The 23104-nt window shown below is 40.7% G+C and overlaps 1 protein-coding gene across 24 annotated transcripts in view; it reads left to right on the forward strand.

The window, feature by feature from the left end:
* BBX (BBX high mobility group box domain containing) overlaps nucleotides 1-22054 on the forward strand; it is a 123211-nt gene extending 101157 nt beyond the window's left edge. For all 24 annotated transcript variants that reach the window (XM_087721406.1, XM_087721427.1, XM_087721415.1 and 21 more), the window contains 2 exons: nucleotides 13017-13209; nucleotides 17181-22054. In XM_087721406.1, coding sequence (XP_087577532.1) covers nucleotides 13017-13209; nucleotides 17181-17268 — 281 coding nt within the window. In that variant the 3' untranslated portion in view covers nucleotides 17269-22054. The remainder of the gene's footprint in view (nucleotides 1-13016; nucleotides 13210-17180) is intronic.
* The last annotated feature ends 1050 nt before the right edge of the window (nucleotides 22055-23104 follow it).

Consider the following 23104-nt stretch of genomic DNA (forward strand, 5'->3'; position numbering starts at 1 on the left):
GTTTGTTTTTATTTGTGCTGATAAATAAATAAAGGGAGACTAGTATAGATCTATTTCAAGCTATTTAGCTCTCATCAGCTAGCCATACCCTTACTGGGATTTGAACCTGGGCTATATTACATCCTAGGCAAACTTCTTAGCCATTAGGCCACAGGCTCTTACCCGTTGTCAGCGAAGCCAGGGTGAAAGGTATCTATTAGATTTTTTACAACCCCTGGTAAGCCCCAATTATGGGAGGAAGCTAACTGCTTCCATCATCTGTCAATCGGCTCGTCACAAGAGTCCATCACGACAGAAACCCAATATTTTTACTGTTGCCTTTGTTATATTTGTTTTTGTTTTTTTTTTGCCTAGGATGTAATATAGCCCAGGTTCAAATCCCAGTAAGGGTATGGCTAGCTGATGAGAGCTAAATAGCTTGAAATAGATCTATACTAGTCTCCCTTTATTTATTTATCAGCACAAATTAAAAAAAACACAAATATAACAAAGGCAACAGTAAAAATATTGGGTTTCTGTCGTGATGGACTCTTGTGACGAGCCGATAGACAGATGATGGAAGCAGTTAGCTTCCTCCCATAATTGGGGCTTACCAGGGGTTGTAAAAAATCATATATATATATATCTTGTATGCCTTGTGACTAGATAGTATAGCTACTTAACATAGAGCAGGTTCATTTTGTAGCAACTATATGGACAAATGCCCACTGTGGTTCCCTTTCTTCAGTAATAAAATTAATCCAAGGACATTTTGGTAATCTCTTTGATCTCCTTAATCCCCTGTATCTTGTTTTCTTCTTATATGTACCTCAATCTTGCTAAGCATAATCATTATTTTCTGGCCCATCATATACTTGTGTTGCATGCACATCATTTAGTAAGCCTTTATCTGCCCAGATGTAATTCATTGGTTCTATTTACAGCTCATAGTGTTTTTATTAACATATCAAAATCTATAGTTTAAAAGTAACTGTCTTCTTTTCATTTTTTTTTTTTAGGTTCCAGCTTTCACAGCTGGGGATTATTATTAGAAAGACAAGTCCTTTAATTATTTAGATATTTGTTGTCAACAAAATGTTCTTATACTTTACAATTTATCATTATATTCCTTCCTAGGATAATCTAGGTTGCAAGCTTCAAAGGATATAAAGCTTTGAATAAAGCTTCAAATAAAGGAGCTTCCCATATTTATTTTAGGAAGCTACATTATCCCCTTACTTCTAAGGAAAAGTTGCAACAACACCTATTTAGGAACCTCTCCAAGCTTTTCAATATACGGAGAAAGCTATGAAGAGCCTTCTTTGACTAGCCCTTAGAGGAGCTACAGATACACACATGGCTAAAGCTCACACAGCATCATCTGCATGGCATGGTGACCACAGAATGACAGCCAGTTTGCTGCCCCCTCAGATTGCACCAAAGAACATCCAGATCATTGGTTTCAGTGAGCGCTGCCATTCTCCTGTGTGCTGCTTGGGGAACCCAAGCATGGGTTAACTTTGTCCATTAGCCTAGAGACTGAGCTATGTAAATTGGTGACCACGCCTCCTCTGACTGGATGGGTCAGTTTTTAAACTCAGTCCAGCCGAAAGAGACGTATACCAATTCTTCTCCAGACTAATGAGACAAATTTATACTTCATCTTGGATTTCCTTTCAATGTTTTTCTTGGATTTGTGGAAGTTTAAGTGTGGCGAAGGGAGTGGCGGCAGTTCGCTGCCTGCCCAATCCTTTTATGGCTCGTTGCCTCGATCAGGTATTTGCATTGCCTTTGTTGCTGTTGGCTCTGAAGTTTTAGCTGCAGGCTATTGGAGCCTTTGCGAGGCACTTGGTGGCAAGCACTTTTTTTGCTGTTTGGGGCTTGGGGGCTCGTAATCGCAGCGTGTGATTTAAGGCTTCCGCCGACCTTGTAGCTGGGGAGACTGCCGCATCGGGAGCCAGCAAAACGGCCGCTGTTCGCGGCGCGGCTCGGCTCGTTCTTCTGCCGCTGGGAACCACCCGCCGTGCGCGGCACGGTTTGACCCACCGCTGGACCGTTGGCCATCCTGGGAGTGTGCCGTCGCTGAGCTGATTCCCGTTGTGGGAGTTGAGGGCGGCATTTTCGCTCACTGCTGAATTTTAAATTTGGCGCCTGAATTGCGGTCGCCATTTTAGAGCCGTTCGGAGCGCAGGCACTATAGGGATCGGGCGTTGCCTTTCCTCGCGCTTAAAAGAGGTTTGCTGACTCATCGGCCCTCCCACTTCACTCACTTCAGTTTTGTTTGCCTTGGAGAGAAGTTCGTTGCATTGCCGCTCTTGCTGACCACGCGGTCCTTTCTCTTTGCAAGTGAACGCTGTGCCTTGTGCCTTTTGAGTCTTTTCGCATCTAATCATTACAATGGCTGATCATTCTTCTCTGGGAGGTACAGTTGAGCCCTCTAATGATAACCAGGGTACTGCCCAAGCGGGGGTTAGTTCAAGGCCTGGCAGAGCCGCCTCTAGAGCCACCAGCCAGAGCCCAGGGAGGCCTCCGGGGCCCCTGATAAGGGCCATAAAAAGAAGGATAAGACCAAGTCAGCTTCTAAGACCTCTGGGGAGGATAGGAGTTCCCCTCCCGCGCTATTGCCTCAGCGCGTTTCGCCAGCTCCGCAGCCAGCAGGGCACCAGGCCTGGTCCCCGGATCGATCTCTCCCTGCTATTTCTGAAACTGGGGCAGGGGGGGTGGGGATCCAACCCCCCTCAGTATTGCCCGAGGCCCAGGCTGCTGCGGCCTACCTAATGCCACGTGCTGGGCCTTCTGCTACATTTACTCCCACTGCTGCAGGCCTAAGGCCTATGGAAGGCTGTGACCTGGGCCTATCCCCAGACCTTTACCAGATGATCTCTGCAGCCATATCCAGGGGGGTGGATGCTGAGCTGCTTCGAAGGAACCAGGCCCCGGTGATTGTTAGTTCCCAAGATGGGCCTCCTATCCCGGCTCCACATATAGATCTTCCTGATCTGCAGGCAGGGCCTTCTTCTTCTCTTCCCCCTTCTACTTATAGTGAGGATTTGGCCTTGGTGGAGGAAGGGGAGTTGATAGATAGGGAGTTCTCTGATGATGAGGGCCTGATCTTTGATCAGCCTAATTCTTCTAGCCTGTTTAAACCTACTCTATTCAAATCCTTATTGTTTAAAGCTAAGGCCACTACTCATATGGGAGAGGTAGCTGCCAAGGACAGTTCGGCTGTAGGCCTTGACACTACTGAGCGCCTCTTTGCTGAACCAGTTTCATTGCAGGAAGTGATTCCTTCCCCAAAACTTTTCATGGATCTCATTCAAAAACAATGGGACCAGCCAACTGCGGTTAACCCGCCCAGCAACAGGGACAGGAAGCTGTACACTTCCACCCCTGACTTGGAAGGCATTTTACAATTCCCAACTGTGCATCCGCCAGTAGCGGCCCTAGCTTCCCCTGCTCTGATTCCATCTGAGATTTCTGAGGGTCTGAAGGCAGAGGACCGCAAAGTGGAGACAGTTATTCGTAATACCCACCAGGCTGCGGCCTGGGCCTTACGTGCTGCTACTGAGGCATCGTTCTTTAATAGAACTTCTGTGCTCTGGCTTAAGCAGTTGCAGGAGAGATTGGCCCCTGATGAGGTTCGCCTTCACCAGGACGTTACTAAAATTATGGCTGCCCTAGAGTTTTCGGCGGATACCATGCTCAATGCTGCCAAATTCGCTTCTCGCGCTGTGGTGTCCAATGTGGCATCTCGTCGCCTCTTGTGGCTCCGCCATTGGCAGGCTGACATTAAGTCTAAATGGTGCCTGGCCTCCACACCCTTCAAGGATGGGGCCTTATTTGGATCCGTTCTCGACCCCATACTCATAGAAACCAGGGACAAACGCAAGGTTCTTCCCTCCTCGGGGGGGGGGGGCGTAATAACAGAAGGCATCAACCATATAACAGACGCCAGTCCTTTCGGGGAGGCTACTCTGGTTACACAGCGGCCCCTTTCATTCCCCATTACAACAGGGGTTTCCACCAGTCGCAGGACCACAGCCAGGACTGTGGGGGGGCAGAGATAGGGAGCGCCAACAACACCAGGCACAATCCCACAACAGTAGATCTTTTCGTGGCTCGGGGAACCGGTCCTTTCGGAGGTATCGGTGACTCTCAAAGGGAGGAGAAAATGGGCGGGTGTCTTCTGCCTTTCGCTCATCAATGGGTAGAAACCACATCCGACGCCTGGGCCCTTCAGGTTGTGAGGCTGGGCCTCATTCTGGAATTTCTCTCCTTTCCCCCAAGACGGTTCATCAGGTGCCCCATGCCCACATGCTCGGTAAAGCGGCGCCTCATGGACGCCGAAATACATGATCTCATCTCCATAAATGCCATAGAAGAGGTTCCTGCAGGGCAGGAAGGCCTAGGGTTTTACTCCATTCTATTTCTGGTGCCCAAAAACTCAGGAAGATGGCGAGCCATTCTAGATCTGAAAAGACTCAATTGGTACATCAAGTATCAGAAGTTCAAGATGCAGTCCTTAAAGAGCATCCTGGCATCCATCCGCCAAGGCGACATGATGACATCAGTCGATATCAAGGAGGCGTACCTCCATGTGCCCATCCATCCGGCACACCGCCGTTTTCTGTGCTTCCATTTTGCGGGCCTTGCCTTTCGGTCTTTCATCGGCCCCTCACACCTTTACCAAGCTCCTTGCAGTGGTGGCGGCCTCACTTTGCTCGGTACCGATGAGAGTGAATTGTTATTTAGGCGACATCTTGGTCCTGTTGCCATCCCGGGAGCAGGCCCTATGGTATCTTCAAGTAACAATGGACTCCCTGCGGAGGCATGGATTCGTGTTGAATCTTCCCAAGAGCCACCTGCAGCCAAATACTTCGCTGCTTCACTTAGGGACCGTCATCAACTCTGTTACCTGCTAAGTTTTCCTGTCTCTGGAGAAGCAACAGAGCATCCAACGGCTGGCATCTCAGGTGTCAGCCTTGCGGCTTGTGCCCCTGGCCCTACTCTCTCAGCTGTTAGGGAAGATGATTTCTTGCATCAACATCGTTCCCTGGGCCAGGTTTCACGCACGACCACTCCAATGGTTCCTGCTTCCCTATCAGAGGTCCCACACCAGTCATTCCCAACTCAAGGTCCGTCTTCTGCCCAAGCCCCTCAGATCACTCCGGTGGTGGGCGTCCTCCAAGCTTCTCAAGGGGTGCCCGTTCAAGGAGCCAGAACGCATCCAGGTTACGACGGATGCCAGCCTGTTTGGATGGGGCGGCCATGCCCTGGATCGGGTGGCGCAGGGTCGTTGGTTGGATCGGGAGCTGTCCAACAGCATCAATTGGCTAGAGTTATGGGCCATCCGACTGGCCCTGCGAGAATTCCAGGACATTGTGACTCACAAGCATGTTCTCATCTTGACTGACAATATGGCCGCCAAGGCACATGTCAACCGCCAAGGGGGCACGCATTCCAGGGCCCTCATGCTGGAGGCAGAGAAATTGCAACATTGGTCGGAGTCCAGACTGCTGTCCCTTCAGGCGGAACACATTTCGGGTGACTCCAACGTCCAGGCAGATTGGCTGAGCAGAGCCACAGTGGACCATGTGGAGTGGCAGCTCCACCCCGACCTCTTCCAGCAGCTATCCCGCCGATTCGGCCATCCGTCAGTGGACTTTTTTGCGCAGCCCCACAATGCCCTGGTTTTACTCCAGGTACGTGACTCCCGGGGTGGAGGGAGCTGATGCCTTGCGCAGCCCGTGGCCGGCCAGCCTCCTCTACGCCTTCCCGCCTCTACCAGTGATTCCGGCGGTCATCCAGAAGATACTGTCGGAACAAGCGGAGGTTCTCTTAGTGGCTCCGATGTGGCCCCGGCGGACCTGGTATGCCGACCTGGTGCACCTGTCAATCTCACATCCGTGGAGGATTCCAGACGATCAGATCCGGCTCAACCAGGGGGCCCTCGTGCATCCGAACCCCCAGTTGCTGCAATTAGCCATGTTGCACGTGAGCGGGCTATTCTGACTGACCTTCATTATTCCAGCGAGGTCATCAACACAATTCAAGCGGTCCGTCGCCCTTCCACCACTCGAATTTACGAGGCTACTTGGCAAGCCTTCTGCAGGTGGTGCCGTCGGTCTGGGACTGACCCTCTCCAAGATTCGGTGCCCTGAGTGTTGGACTTCCTGCAATCTGGACTTACCAAAGGTTTGGCACCCAATACGCTCCGCAGGCAGGTCACGGCCCTTGCCTCGGTGATTGGGGGAGGTCAGGGATGTTCCTTGTCCCAACATTCGCAAGTCAAGGCTTTCCTGAAAGGAGCAGCCAACATCCGGCCTCCGACTGTGCACCGCTACCCTACCTGGGACTTGACTTTAGTACTCAGAGCGCTTATGGCTTCTCCATTCGAACCTATTACTTCCATCAGTCTTCGACTACTGACTCTTAAGACCGTGTTCTTGGTGGCTATTACATCAGCCAGGCGGGTTTCTGAATTGGTGGCATTGTCAGTTCGCACGGATTTATGTATATTCCATCCCAACAGAGTCGTTCTCCGTTTGGACCCAGCCTTTCTACCGAAAGTCAACACGCTGTTTCATAGGGCTCAGGAGCTCGTCCTTCCGGACTTTTGCCCCAACCCTTCTCATCCGCAGGAGCGCCAGTGGCATCACCTGGATGTGCGCAGGGTTCTTCGTTGCTACGTGAAGCGCACAGCATCCTTCAGGCGGTCGGAAGCCCTTTTTGTGTCCTTTCAACCATCCATGGGCCAGAAGGTTTCGTCCCATACGATAGGTCGATGGTTGAAGGTGTGCATCGCTCTCGCTTATGACAGCCAATCTCACAGGTACCCAGGCGCATCACTCCTCATTCTACCAGGAGTGCGGCCACCACAGCGGCCTGGGCCACACAAGGCTCAGTGGAAGAAATCTGTAGAGTGGGCTACCTGGTCTTCGCCTTCACCGTTCATCAGACATTACAAGGTTGACGTGTATGCCTCGGCTGAGGCTTCCTTTGGGCGGTGTGTACTGCAACAGGTGCTCCCCCCCGCGGGGGACCCTGGCCAGCCTAGCTCCCGCCCTGGATCTTAACTGCTTTGGCATGTCCCATGCTTGGACTCCCCAAGCAGCACACAGGAGAACGACCGTTGACTTACCTGAACGGTCCTTCTATGTGTGCTGCGAGGGGAATCCAAACCCGCCCGCAGTTTCGGCTGGCCAGGGCTGTCGTGACTTTGACTTGACTGACTTTCACTGATTTGTGACTTGACTATGACTGACTTTATCTAGTTGTGACTTGTTCTGTCATGTTGTTACCTTTTGGGCTACGGCCATTATTTGTTCTTGTTATACATCATTAAATGGCTGACTTCGTACAAAACTGACCCATCCAGTCAGAGGAGGCGTGGTCACCAATTTACATAACTCAGTCTCTAGGCTAATGGACAAAGTTAACCCATGCTTGGATTCCCCTTGCAGCACACATAGAAGGACCGTTCAGGTAAGTCAACAGTCGGTTATCCCAGATTGATACTGGAAGGGCCAGCTGCACTCTGTTGCCTTGGTGAGTAGTAAGGAAAAGAGGCAACTGCTATGTTTTTTGTACTTGTCAAAAGTTCTGGCAGTGCCAGAAAGGAAGCACTCCTGGCTTCCTCACAATCACAGTAAGGATTTACAATGACAGCTTACCTGTATAGGATACTGTCCAATGCTGGGGAAGAGTCAAATGGCATGTCCTCATAATACTTGTTGGCAAGCATTCCTGACCAAAACTTCTCCCAGACCGGTATCCCCATTGGAAACAATGCTAAATCCACCCAGCTTCAGAAGTATTTCAGCCAGCATTGGCAAAGAAAGATGAGAGCAACTCTCTTCTTCAGCAATGATCTGAAGCAATTGGAAGAAAATTGATAAAGCAATTCACACTGCCTGCCTGGCCCAAATTCCTTGCTCAAAATAAATCTAGTTCATTTTAAACATCAATACTTTATTTCCTAGCACTTTGCCCATATTTATCTATCACTGAATCCCAGAAATAAAACTGTCTACTAACTTGATTTCTTCATTGTCGCTTCTACATTAATTAAACACACAAGTTGACAATACCTTTGCTTTCATATTAAGTTGGATTTTTAAAAAACTTTTTATTTATATTTTCATATTAAGCTTTGACTTTTAGGGTAGGTTAGCAGACTGAGCATGACTTTGCTTTTTGTGGAACTAATGAATGTGGTCAATATATACTTTATTTGTCATTGTACATTTACACATACAACGAAATTCACGTAACACCCAGAACAATCCCCAAAACACACCCCACCCACCAAGAAAAAAAACCACCCCTGAACCACCCAAACATCCACATAATAGACCCAGTAGTGCTATCCAATAGCTCACTGATGGTGACCCTTTAGTTAATTGTTGAGTGCAATTATAGCTCTGGGATAAAAGCTATTCAGAAGACATGTGGTCCTAGTTTGAATTGTTCTGTATCTTCTGCAAGAAGGCAACAGTCTAAACAGATTGTAAGCAGGATGGGATGTTATACAACTTCCTCAAACAGCAAGATGCGAAGATGTCATCCAGGGCTGGTAGCTGGAGCCCGATGATATTCTGGGCAGTTTTAATAATTCTCTGTAGAGCTTTTTGTCTGCTGCAGAGCTGCACCCATACCATGCAAAAATGCCGTATGTCAGGACACTCTCAATAGTGCTGCGATAGTAGGACAGAAGTAGATGCTGAGATAGATTTATCTTCCTTAGCATTCTCAGGAAGTACAGCCTCTTCTCTGCCTTCTTCACAAGCAGGTTAGCATTCATGGTCCATGAGAGGTCCTCTGAGATATAAATGCCCAGAAATTTAAAGCTACCAACCTTATCCATCGCCTCTCAGTTTATGTACAATGGTAAATGTACATCTCTCTTCTTCCTGAAGTCAATTATAAGTTATTTATGTTTTTTGGTGTTAAGTGTAAGATTATTTTCTTTACATTACAATGTCAGCCCTTGTACTTCCTTCCTATAAGCAGACTCATTGTTCTTTTCATTGAGCCCCACCACTGTTGTATCATCCGCAAATTTAATAATTGTGTTGGTGTTATACAATGGGGTACAGTCATGTATGTATAAAGAATAAAGGAAGGGACTTAGCACACAATCCTGGGTAGAGTAGAAGAATGGTGAGATCCCATCCTTACTGACTATGGCCTATCTGTCGGAAAATCCTTTATCCACAAACAAATCCTCTGATTCATACCCAAATTGGACATTTTAAGAAACAACCTGTTGGGTAAAATGGTATTAAAGGCAGAGCTATAATCCACAAATAACAACCTGTTCCCTGTTGTTCCAAATGGTTTAATACAGTATGAACAACAATAGACATAGCATCGTTAGTTGATCTATTAGGAGCCAATGAAGGGATTAGCTCCTCAGAACTTTTTTCTGGACTAAAAGACAAGGATCACCCATATTGGCTCCTTCTGAAGAGATTGCAAAACAGCATTTTCCAACAGATTGAGAGGTCTGGAAGAGTGAGGATCTTTTAAAGAGGCACTATATTTGCTGACTTCCTGTCTTAATTACTTCAGGGCTCTTATTGTTGATTTCTGTGGAATTAAGATGTTTTCAAAAGACAAGTTGTATTACAAGACAATGTGCCAAAATATGCAAATTGTATGACCAAAGAATGGTTAGAACAGAAGAGAGTTAATTATAGCATGTATTCTATTTACTGCTTCCTTTAATACTTTCAGTTTGACATGGATGATGCACCTATTACAATTGGCCATAGAGTTCCTCAGTATTTTCCACCATTATATCTATACTTATCCATTATCTTGTATAAGATTAATGTTTATGTACTTCCCTTGATTCTAATTTCAGTCTTTTATTGGATGCAGTATTTTTGTTACTTCATACTTTCATTTTGGCTTATGGCAACGATGGTGTACCTTTTTTGGCTCGCGTGCCATAAGTGGGGGAGTGCAGGGGGGGAATCATGTGCGGGCGTGCTGTACCCATAATCCAATGCACGAAATCCCCCCCCAGTGCGCATGCACGCACTACAGGCACGACCCCCCATTTTTTGTATGCTTTTTTCGCCTTCCCCAGGCTCTAGAGGCTTTATAGGAGCCTGGGGAGGGCAAAAATAGCCTCCCCCCGGAAGCCCTCCAGAGGCTTCAGGGACCTTCAGCTTCCTGTTTGCTTGGAGGGTTGTTTGAGCCCTCTGAAGGCTGTTCCTGAACTTCCAGTTTGCCTGTAGGGCCATTTTTTTGCGCTCCGGAGGCTTAGGGAACCTCATGAAGCCTCCGGAGAGCCTTCAGGGGGGGCTCTTTTCGCCCTCTCCAGGCTCCTATAAAGCCTCTGGAGCCTGGGGAGGCAAAAAATGGCTTTAAAAAGGGGTGAACTCAGCTGGCCAGCATGCATGCTGGCCAGCTCCCAGGGCAGCGCTTCGCGTGTCCTGACAAATGGCTCTGCGTGCCATAGGTTCACCATCACTGGCTTATGGTATACCTAGAAGTCATCTGAGCTAATATAGCCAGTTCTAGTCCATTTAAATGGACTTTAAGAGAGCTAATTTCAATAAATTTAGAGAGAGCTTGGAAAAAATTCCATGGATGAGAATCCTCAAGGGGGGAAAACAACTCAAGAAATTTTGAAAAATGAGATTACAAAAAAGCCTAGTCTAGTACAATATCAGTGAAGAAGAAAAATAACAGCTCCCAAAAGAAACCAGCATGGCTGCATAAAGAACTCTTTGACAAATTAAAAGACAAAAAAGGTAAGTATAAAAAGTGGAAAGAGGGGGACATAACTAAGGCAGAATATCAGCAAATAGACCAAGCTTGTAAAGATGAAGTGAGGAAAGCTAAGACTCACAATGAAGAAAGGCTTGCCACAAAAGTAAAAAATAACAAAAAAAAGCTTCTTCCAACATGTTAAAAACAAGAAAAAAGTTAAGGAAATAATTTGTCCATTGCTGGGAGAAAGTGGCAATAAGGTGACAAGCAACAGGGAGAACGCAGAACTATTTAATTCATGTTTTGTATCTGTCTTTACACAAAGGGATAAAACAGTCCAACTTATCAAAAAGAGCACCACAAAAATCAGATTAGGAACACAAGTTGAAATAGGGAAGAAAATGGTAAGTGAGCACCTGTCTACCCTAGACGAGTTCAAATCACCAGGACTGGGTGGATTACACCCCCAGGGTTCTGAAGGAACTGGGAGACGAGATCTCAGAACCTTTGAACTATATCTTTCAGAGATCCTGGAGCACGAGAGAACTGCCAGAGGACTGGAACAGAGCTGATGTGGTTCCCATCTTCAAAAAAGGGGAAAAAATAGATCCAGTAAACTACAGACCTATCAGCCTGATCTCAATATCAGGAAAGATTCTGGAAAACATAAGGAATTAGCGAACACCTAGAAGTAAACAAAGTAATAGCCAAAAGCCAACATAGGTTTGTCAAAAATAGATCATGCCAGACTAGTCTTATTGCATTCTTTGACAAAGTGACAAAATTAGTGGACCAGAGGAATGTCGTCGATATAGTTTATTTGTAAGGCATTTGATAAGGTAGACCATAACCTACTACTAGATAAAATAGAAGAACGTTGGTTAGACAGCATCACCACCAGATGGATTCGTAACTGGCTGACCAACCACACTCAACATATAGTCCTCAATGGAACTGCATCTACATGGAGGGAAATATGCAGTGGAGTACCCCAAGGTTCTGTTTTAGGCCCAGTACTCTTCAACATCTTCATCAATGATTTGGATGAGGGAATAAATGGGAACTCATCAAATTTGCAAATGACACCAAGCTGGCTGGAATAGCCAACACTCCAGAAGATAGGCTTAAGATACAGAAGGTTCTTTACAAACTTGGACATTGGGCACTATCTAATAAAATGAAATTCAATGGTGAAAAGAGTAAGGTTCTACACTTAGGCAAGAAAAGCGAAATGCACAGGTACAGTATAGGTGGTACCTTGCTTAATATTAGTAAATGTGAGAGGGATCTTGGAATCCTAGTGGACAACCATTTAAATATGAGCCAGCAGTGTGCAGCAGCTGCCAGAAAAGCCAACACAGTTCTAGGCTACATAAACAGAGGGATAGAATCAAGATCACATGAAGTGTTAATACCACTTTATAATGCCTTGGAATATTGCATTCAGTTTTGGTCGCTACGATGTAGGAAAGATGTGGAGACTCTAGAAAGAGTGGAGAGAAGAGCAACAAAGATGATTAGGGGATTGGAGACTAAAGCATATGAAGAACGGTTGCAGGAACTGGGTATGTCTAGTTTAATGAAAAGAAGGACTGGGGGAGACATGATAGCAGTGTTCCAATATATTAGGGATTACCACAAAGAAGAGGAAGAAGAGTCAAACTATTTTCCAAGGCACCTGGGGGTAGAACAAGAAGCAATGGGTGGAAACTAATCAAAGAGAGAAGCAACTTAGAACTGAGGAGAAATTTCCTGACAGAACAATTAATCAGTGGAACAGCTTGCCTCCAGAAGTTGTGAATGCCCCACCCTGGAAGTCCTTAAGAAGATGTTGGATACCCATTTGTCTGAAACAGTATATGGTTTCCTGCCTAGGCAGGGGGTTGGACTAGAAGACTTCAAAGGTCCCCTTCCAACTTTGCTATTGTGTTATATTGTATTAAGTTTATATTTCAAAAGTATATGTTTCACTTTTCTTCATAATGCTGCTTAAATTACTTAGGAAAGAATCAAGTACCAAGACTTGTTTAAAATGTATACAATGCACACAATCTAAAACATTTTATAATGCACTAAAGACTGTATAGAAAGTAGCAGAATCTCAAGGTAAATATTAGGAGGAGGACAAAAGTTCCCCTATATTTTCCTGGAAATGGGAAATTGATTCGCTGGATTTGTTTTTATGTTGTATGTCTCCATATTGATTTGATTATAAAGAGGAAGAACCCCTGAATAAAACCTTATTTTTCCATCTCAGTGTAAGGAAGATTGCATTCTTTTAAAACAACCTTTGCTATTTTGCTTCCTTTTAGAAGAGAAACCAAAAGGGCAACTGCAGAATACTCTTCAGAGAACATTAAATACAGGGATGGAATGCAGTGAGAAATCCCTGCTAAACAACGATCTTGCGGAAAATCATAGTATGACATCAGACATGCCATCTGTATCTGCATTCTTCAGTTTAGCTGCCTTAGCAGAGGTAGCGGCAATGGAAAATGTAGACAGGTAAGTACTAATTAAAAGGAACTTTGCCTTTTTATATCTGTAGCTATGCCTAAAATTATGCACCCAGATCAAGAGATGTTTACTTGAGCCTCATGAAGACATTCCATATATACAGACATCATTTGGCAATTGCGTGCCAAATTAATTAATTTCTTTACCATCTTGTTTTCATAAGGAAAGTACATCTCTTTTTTCCCTGCTACAGCACTTACAATTCTTAAAAGCCACCTAGAAAAGGCCTAGAACATAGAATGCAGTTGAAAGGTGACATTTTCTTGCACTAATTACCTCTTCCAATAGTTTGGTTGCATATATTATTTTCTATGAACATTGATATAATAGAATGATATGGATGTATATTGTTAAGCCATATTAGTTTAAACTCAGACCCTTTTTACAAAAAGAAAAATGTAGAACTTGCAAAGATTTACCTGTTTTCGGAACGAAAATATTGAAAGTTTATATTTATATTTTATGGTCATACATATGTTTGCGCACATAAATGTACATCTTCAGAAACTGTTCTTGGAGCTTTTTTTGTTTTGCATAAAATATTGTTTGTTTGTTTGTTTGTTTTTAAAAAAAACTGGAAAATATTCTATGTCCTTTAATCACAAAGATAGCATTTTGAAATGTGATTTGTGTCAGTAATACAATTATTGAACTTAAAGCATCAATTTAATTTTAGTCAGTGTTTTCTCAAATACTGAGGAGGAGAGGCAGAGGTGATAAAAAATATGTTCTACTGGCTGTGCTAATAGGTCAGCCAAAGCGACACCTTTGTGTCAACAAAATCATTCAACACTTTTTTTATTATTCTTATTTTTAATTTCCTTTTTGCATTAAACAATGGGGCATTATTTCATTGCATTTTAATTTTCACCAGAATGGAATTTTGAACAAATGTTTGGGAAATGATTATAATGATATTCAAAATGCATACCTTATTATCCATGCCAATGGAAATAGGAATGACTGTAAATTATATGACCACTATATTTGTGTTAAGAACTGTGTTAATGTGATAAAACCTATTTTGTATATATTGAAAACATTCTGTTTTAAATTTAGAATTTGACTTTAATTCAATTCCTATTTTAGGGGGAGAAACAAAAAATGAAAAAATAAGATCAAAGTTATGAAAATGGCTTCTTAAAAATATGCCAGTTTTCACAAAGATTTGGTACCCTCCCAAAGTATAGGATTATTATACTCTTTCTACTTACTTACAACTATATATATGTGTGTATATATAAATTCCCAAATCTATTCTGAAAGAAATGCAAATCTTCTGTATTTACCATAGTAAGCAAATCAAGAATACAAGATATTATTCTAAAAGATGTTATCTGCCAAGTGTATGCACTTGCCAGGTTTCTGACAGTTTTGTACTGGAGACATTGCATGTCTGATTAGAACAATGGAAGGCATCTTCTGGAATGAACTAAATACCAGGGACTCCCAGAGCATGTCTGTAGCCAAGGCCAGACCGAAATTAAGATTCTTTCAGGAAACACGTTCCAATATACAGGAACACGAAATACAGTGTTCAATATAGAAAGCAAATTCTGAATTTTAGAGCATTTATTCAGTAGAGATGTTACAGAGCTTCTGTGTTGCATTTTAGTATCCTAATACTTCCAACATAATGTAGAAGATGAAAGTTTCCCTAAAGATACTTCCCAAAAACTTAATTGCTACATGCATGTAGGACCAGTTCCAGGGAACACCAGTGGCTAAGACGCTGAGCTTGTTGATCAGAAAGGTCAGCAGTTTGAATCCCTAGTGCCACGTATCAGAATGATCTCCCGTTACTTGTCCCAGCTTCTGCCAACCTAACAGTTTGAAAGCACCTAAAAATGCAAGTAGAAAAATAGGGATCACCTTTGGTGGGAAGGTAACAGTGTTCTGTGCGCCTTCGGTGTTTAGTCATGCCAGCCACATGACCATGGAGACGTCTTGACACAGCACTTGCTTTGAAACGGAGATGAGCACCGCCCCCTAGAGTCGGGAACGACTAGCACATATGTACAAGGGGAACCTTTTCCTTTACTTAGGACCAGTTCATGTGAAATATGAGGAAAGAAGTTGAGCATTGTTAGAACAATAAACAACATTGTACACAGTGATTTCTCAGTTTATCCTTTCTATAGAATATATATGAGTGTGAGTGACACAAATAAGTTAGGGCTTTTAGTAAGACAGATATGTGTGGTTCTCTGGAAAATTATTATTAAAAAACACTAAGGCTCAGAGTTTTATATGCATGGACTACCTTGCGATATATGGGAGAGAAACTAGGTTGGAAATTTGAACCAGGCCACCACCCCAATGATTAGGTTCCATTGAAACTATTGTTAAGGCAACTTAATTATAATAAAGCTTACTCTCCTGGTTACCATTATGGTATTATTCCCATATTATTCTTTACAGTATTAGTTGCACATACCAGACATTTTCAAATTGCAGTAGCTGCTTTCCAACAAAAGAAGGAGGAAAACAGAAAGAGTATAGTGAAAAGTGTTTCTATATAACTATATAGGAAAAAAAGATTTAAATAAGCATGCAAGGAAAATAATCTAACACCCTCCTTGTTTAATGGAATATATTTTATGCATTGTGGAAGAAAGATTGACAATATTTACTAGTTGGCATACGTACTTCTTTCCTTTTCTCAAAATTGGAAACACCCAGGAAAAGAATTCAGCAATTGTTCAAGGGATTCTATGACCTGTAGGAGAGCTTCAGCCTTTAGGAAATAAAAGACTTTATATAAAACCCATTCAGCCTTTGGAAAATTAAAAAAAGGTTGTTATTTTTGTAAACGCAATTATGTAAAAATTAAGAACCGGAAATTTCTAACGACAGTGGAGTAAATTGACCTTGATTTTCACATAGCAAAAACTATTCCTGATAACTTGCCCAAGCAGTTCAGCTTCCTGATTTTTATTTTTAGTTTTTAAACAGCACTCTGAGGGTTCTGTTGTTACTGAACTTTTAGGGAAACAGTCTGAAAGAGGGAAAAAAAGCTAAGAAGCTATTTTCCAAATACTGCTTCTAGTTGTCTGTATTCCATGTAAGCTGTACATTGTAAGAAAAATTCCAGAGGTATTATCTAATACATTCACTATTGAAGTGCACAGAAGTGTGCCTTTTCTGTTCTTTCCCTTCTACTAGTGTGCTCACTTCCTTGGTGCATAATTATCACTAAACTGAGGAGTGGGTTTGTTAATATGATTAGTGGGAGGTAGTGTGGATGTAATACAAGTGTGAAGGCAGATCTCCAGCTATCTCAGTTCAGTATCCTATATCTATTTAGTACTGTTCTCTTAGTTTTAGAGGGAAAGCATGATTTCTAAAATGACAGAACCAAACTTTTTAGATCATTGCATCATAAAATTCAATGATTCGAAATGATGTAATCTACTTCAATCTCTTCCCCAATGCAGGAATCCAGTAGTAGAAGCCCTTTTTCTTAATCCCTGTTATGTTAACAGTGTTTCATCTGAATGTTGTAGGTGGGGTTTTTTTTTAGCAAAAGATTTTCTTTTCTTCAACAAAGCCTCTGTAATTCAAAAGTTGTAACATTTTAACAAGTTTACTTTAGTCTTACTAGATGATTTAATTGGCACTTAGAATATAATTGATTATACAGTGACATCCTACTTTAACACATTAATTGGAAGAAGGCTTATTTATTAAAGAAAATCTGTTGAATCTAAGAGTAGGACATTGTAGATATTTAGTCATTTGTGTGATGACCTAATTACAGAAATGACACAAATTACATCATTTGTGTAATTTACAATTACATAATATACAAATGATGTAATTTGCATCATGTAGACCAACAAATGGCATAAATCACTGTCCTAATTTGGTCTGCTGCATACAAAAATTAATTGTATCAAACTCCAGTAAATCAAGGGAATGTTCTCTGAGTTAACATTGCATCTATTCTTCCTTTGTAGGAATCAGAGAACAGCACCTCTTCCCTGTGATGGACAGCCAAAAGAAATGTCTCAGGCTCCAGTGCTTATTTCCTGTGCTGACCAGTGAAGCTCTACCCTTTTGTAAAACATTGTGCTTTACCTAATATTCTAGCCTTGTCTTTACCAATGGATGGTAGTCAGTCCATGTGATGGAGGAACTCATAGACTGAAAATGAGTGGTTCATGTTCAGTGTGGCACAGATTTCACTTAAAGCTTGTTCCAGGTCCCTTTAGCTTGAGCCTAAAATGTACTATGAGAGTGATGCTATTTCTCTCTTATGGAACAGAAATGAAATATCCTGGAACTTTGCTTTCTAGTGACGGTTTTTAAAGTGGTAAATTCACAGTTACATGGAGAAAGGAAACTTTACTGTAGCTCACACAGCACCTGTTCTGTCAAAAGTAGTTCATATGAAGTCTAGCTACTTTAAGCAAAAGTACAGAGGAAGGAAGGAAGGAAGGAAGGAAGGAAGGAAGGAAGGAAGGAAGAAAGAAAGAAAGAAAGAAAGAAAGAACTGATACACTGCACTAGTTACTAGATAATCTTAGTCCTTTTTACATGAACATTTAAGTTCTCGGATGGTTTATATAATAGGTTATGCCTACATTTATATATTTAAGAGTGAATTTAAAAGCCTGTTTGTAGACTCCAAGAACGCATGGGAGCTGTACCATTGTTTGAGGTCTATATGCGGCCATAGGGCCAAGAAGTTCTGCACTTTTCTGAATTTGCCACCAGGGTGATAGAATTTTTGGCAAAAAAAATATTGACAGGCTTTATTGTGCTTTTTAAAAAAAATTAAGCATAGAATAATGAAGATTTACATTTAAAGCAAAGGTCTGGCATACAGATAAGAGCAGTGCTTACAAATTACTGGTTTGAATTTCAAGCCTTGAAAATTTCATTTATTTTTGGACAGAAATTCAGAATGACTAAGTTTAAAGCAGTGAAATGGGGAAAATACTATTAATATATTGTTCAGAAGTGACCTTAGTACTACTTCACTCTTTTGGGGGGAAATCTTTTCAGTTGACATATACACTGATGAATATATTTTACATTTTATGGACACTGGAATTGTCATAAATACTATGCACAGTCTGAATTGGCTTCATCAGTTTATGAAGTGCCAGTGGTAATTTGGGATGGTAAAGTGCTGAGTATAGCGTAAGTAGATGATGACTGAGGAATAATGTTACAGAATTTAGACCATCAAACAGACCATTTTTCAATTTGTGTTATCTTTATTCTGTGTTGCATCCTTTTCCCATCTCTGCATCTCTTGCCAGAGCAAGTTCTAGGGGTTATATAATTATTATTACTTTATGTTATTTCTTAATTACTTTATATATGCCAGTTTCTTGTCATTCAATACAACATGCAGCAGCATCTATACAGATTCTTTTTAAAAAGACACCCTAATTGGCTGCATGATATGAAATCATTGATAGGTGGTACTTTAATTTTTATTCAAGGTCCCAAGTACAGTAATTCTGCTGTAACATTAAGTAGGGGAATTTGGCATCTGTGTACACGGTTTTCCATCTGTCTAGGGATGCACAAGTGGAAGTCTCCTTCCACATGTATACAGACCCTGACTGGATCAGGGCAACAATATTCCTAGCAGCAACATTTTATTTTTCATAAGAATTTGACAGGAACTTTACACATTAATACAGGGTACTTCTTCCACAGCACAAGAAATTTCCCTATTTTGATTTGCATCATAGCACAAAGATTTAACCAAATGCTATTGAACAGACCCCAGCAATAATTTTCTATGAGTCTTGTCTCTGGTGGAATTTTGTGGTAGTGTTTAATTCAGTGAGACCCTTTTATATTAATTAGGTCTCTATGAGCGTTTACACAGTGTTAGGCCTTCTTCATTTGTATGTGACAAAATTGTTAGAGAATATGGTTCCCCCACTTTTTTATTTGTAATTGGATTTAACAGCCATACAAAAAGTGATTCTTAAAACTTGCTTGGCTTAGCCTTTTATTATTCTAATCAGTGCATGTCTTTTCAGGGTCTGAACCAGGAACAACAAGCAGATCATATACTTTGTAATAATTGATAATAACAAAAATTGTCATTTCAGCCTACATTAAAAAAAAACTCATTCAAAGCTACAAATGTTGGATTAAAAAAATCAACAGGCATGAGAAAATAAAAACTTGTTAGAAAATTCAGGTAGAAGAAATGTCCACATACTGCTGTAACCTGTGGAGCTATTTTAATAGTTCAATTTTGTTAATGTTTTCTAAATTATTTTAACAAAATAGTATGCTGCCATTATGCCATACCATTGAGTATATATTGTGGTAGCTAAAGGAATATATGACCATGTACTAGCTATGGCTCAAATATGTTAGTAGCTGAAATCCAAATATTTTACGATGCAGCCTCTTCATTTTTACCATGGGTACTAACATACACATTCTATTGAATCCATTAGAATAACTCCATTTTGCAAAAGTACATCATCTGTATTCCATTTTAAATTTCTATGTTGTTCCTAAAATATTCCTTTGTATGAATGGTACCTTTATAAAGACTGCGGAAAATTAGCTTTTTCTAAGTAAATTAATATCTTATTACCTTTCTTTCCAAAACTTTGTTGACTATCCCTTAGACAAGGGACTGAATATGGGTCAATTTACTGAATACGAGTGTTTTCTGATGCTAATAAACTTTTCTGTAGATATGCTTAATTTTTAAGCGATTAGGCATCAAGAGTAGCAGAAATCCTGCAATGCTTTATAGTTCATTAGGAGCACAGCCCACTTGGAAGATTCTCTGCAGCTATCCTCATTGGAATGTAGGTATTGCACGGCTTCCATTCATTCCAGTGAGGTTCTGCAGAAAAATAGCCAGATAAATTGTGCCCTGTGGTTTCTTTCTTTTGTTGTTGAATGATGTCTTAATTTTAGAGACTTGCTGAATTTATTAGAATGGGGATCCCTGATTTCAGAAAGGAAGAACATTTGTTAGCACAAAAAATGCGAAACCAACAATGTATTGTTAAATTAGTTTTTTATTTTTTATTGATTTGTGCAGCTTTTAAAAAAAAGAAATTTCATTTCTGTGATACATATTTTCATATATCAGCAATGTCACTATCAAACCTATGTCCATGAATCCATTTTGAGCAAGAAATGTTGCACCTTAACTATTTCAAAAAACCAAAATATTATGTTCTCTACTGTTTATTCCAGTATGTTGTATTATAGTTTATCAAACCCATTCTAATTTAGCGGTTATCAGTATTTATGCATTTAACAATATCCTCTAGCTCTGAACCTGTATATGTCTTTTTTCTTTTACAAACAAAATTTAAATAAGATAAACAACATATTCTACCCTCCTCTGTGGTCTCTTTCTGAAGATGAGATATTTTCTAAATATAACATTTAGCACTGCCCAGTTTTCTTTATGGTAGTTTATTTATTTAGTGATTTTTGATTTCACATACTTTTGAGATATAAACATAGTAGCTGATATTGCAAGCATAGATTCAGCTGGGAGGATACTGTAATGTCATTTTCATGTAATTGTGTTAGTACTGTATTTAGAGGGTGGGACGGGAAATGAGTTCTGCAAAGTATTTAATATGTGCATTAGATTTTGATTCTCCTGTTAGGGTGTTTTCCAGATTCAAGACCAAAACTAATGTAAAATCTTGTGGAGCTTATATCATGCTGTTGTACTTATGACAGTATTTTTCTCTGGATTGTACTGTGATACCAGAAATAGGATATATTTATTTACAAAGATATAGTGTGCTTTTTACTAATACAATATCTGAAAGTTACAAGCAAAGGAGTTCTTTTTTTTCTCACCTGCAATTCAATCTGTGTCATACAAAGCAAACTAAAATATTGTGAATTTCACTATTTTTCCTAGATAACCTCTGTTGCATAAATGTAGCTGCTAATCACTTATCATTTGTTGACTCTACATATTCACTTGCAAACTCAGAAGAGTTGTATAGTGTGACATCACAAGGATAACATAAATGGGATGAGTGAAATCTAATATATAAAAAGGATGTACCCCTGAGGAATAGTTCAGTCAACTTTTAAAACGCATATACAGTCATTGCAACTTTATCTCCATATACAGACATACAAAGTAGTAGTTCTCACAGTGTTCAGTACTTCCCAGTAGGAGGAGGAACAGCATTTATTGAATTTGTACATAAGGAAGGATGAGAATATCTGCATTCCTTCTACAATATCTGGTTTCAAGATGAAGCCTGACATGCACAGAACATGTCACGTGGTTGGCTTGGAATATTCCATGTGCACGGTAACCATTATTGAAGATCTGGAGATACTGGCAGAGTGAGAATAAAAATATAGCATGATGTCTCTGGAGTGAGGAACCGTGCAATAACTTACTTTTGCAGATTATACCCAAAAAAACCTAATAGTTCCCTGAATAATGACTGCAAAATTCAAAAATTGAGTTCTTGTAGACAATTATCATTTGATTCTCAGTGATACGTGGTTTTCAGTCATCAATGAGACTGGAAAAGCTCTAATCTTTAGTACAAAGCTTGGAATGCTTTTTGTTTTCCAAGATCGATTCATGTTCAATGATTATATAAAATATATGCCTAAAGAAACAGTTATGTGATGAGAGTTGATCAAAACAAGAATAGGGCATTAGCATCACATGATTTCACTGTGGGGGTTTGGCTTTTAGTTTTGAAGGAAAATTGTAGTAAAGTCTATAATGATAATTGAGTTTGCCTTGTACCAATGTATATTTATGCCTCTCAGCTGCACTGTATTCTACAACTAATTCTGATGCTACCTCTATTAAAACTACTTCAGTTGATTTCATTTATTTTCACGATTCCTCATGAAGTCTTTTCAAGTTAATAGATGACTACTTGGGACCACAGAGAAGTACAGCAGTTTTCAGCAATCTTTATGACCCACAATAATCCTTTCATTCTAATATCCATATGGCAGGTATCACTTTATATTATCATTAGATTTTGGTTTACATTTTAAATCCAAAATATAAACATATATGCATTCCAATATATTGCACAAAACATTTGTACTAAATGTTGGATAACCATTTGTCGGCAGTGGTGTAGGTTTTCCTGCCTAGGCAGGGGGTTGGACTAGAAGACCTCCAAGGTCCCTTCCAACTCTGTTATTCTATTCTAAATGTTTTTCATAGAAGGTTCTGGCCAGTTTTGCTTTTTACATAATACGCCTAAAATGTAAACACACAAAACATACACATGCATTTCTTACACAAAAATATTTGTCATTGTACTATATAGTTTTCTTCTCATAGAAAACTGGGCCAATCCATTAATGTACAGAATTTCATAGGCATGAAATTATGTTAGGTTTTCTGATATCCTGTGTCTCTGATATATAAAATACATTCCATGAGAACTATTCTCTTACAAGTGATAATTCTAACATAAGTAGCTACTTTTTTGGTTACTAAATTCTAACATACAATAATTAATTCATTTTTTGAAAACCAAACATATTTCATGCATATACAATAAGTTCCCAATGCTGAAATCTTCTATTGTTTATCTCCCTATTTTTCCTCAAGCACTAATGCTCTGGGTCTTGGGGCAATAATTGAAATCCTTTGATTCAGTAATATAGATGATTAATTGCAACATAATATTCAGGTACATAGGTTGTGATCTTTTGAATAAAAATATACAAACGCCATAATTCACAATGGATTGTCAACAATAGTGGTTAAATATTTGTCAAACATAAATTAATAGCTTTTCATCCTATTCCAAGGAATTGCTTCCCTGTGAGTCTTGGAAGATCAGATCTTTCCATTCATTTCAAATATCGGTTGCCCATCATATTTTTTCAAATAAAGATTTTATCAGCCCTTTAAATGTTC

The sequence above is a fragment of the Thamnophis sirtalis genome, unplaced genomic scaffold, assembly GCF_051295495.1.
Source record: "Thamnophis sirtalis isolate CommonGarterSnake01/CBP01778 unplaced genomic scaffold, rThaSir2_p1.2 scaffold_8, whole genome shotgun sequence".
Taxonomy (NCBI): domain Eukaryota; kingdom Metazoa; phylum Chordata; class Lepidosauria; order Squamata; family Natricidae; genus Thamnophis; species Thamnophis sirtalis.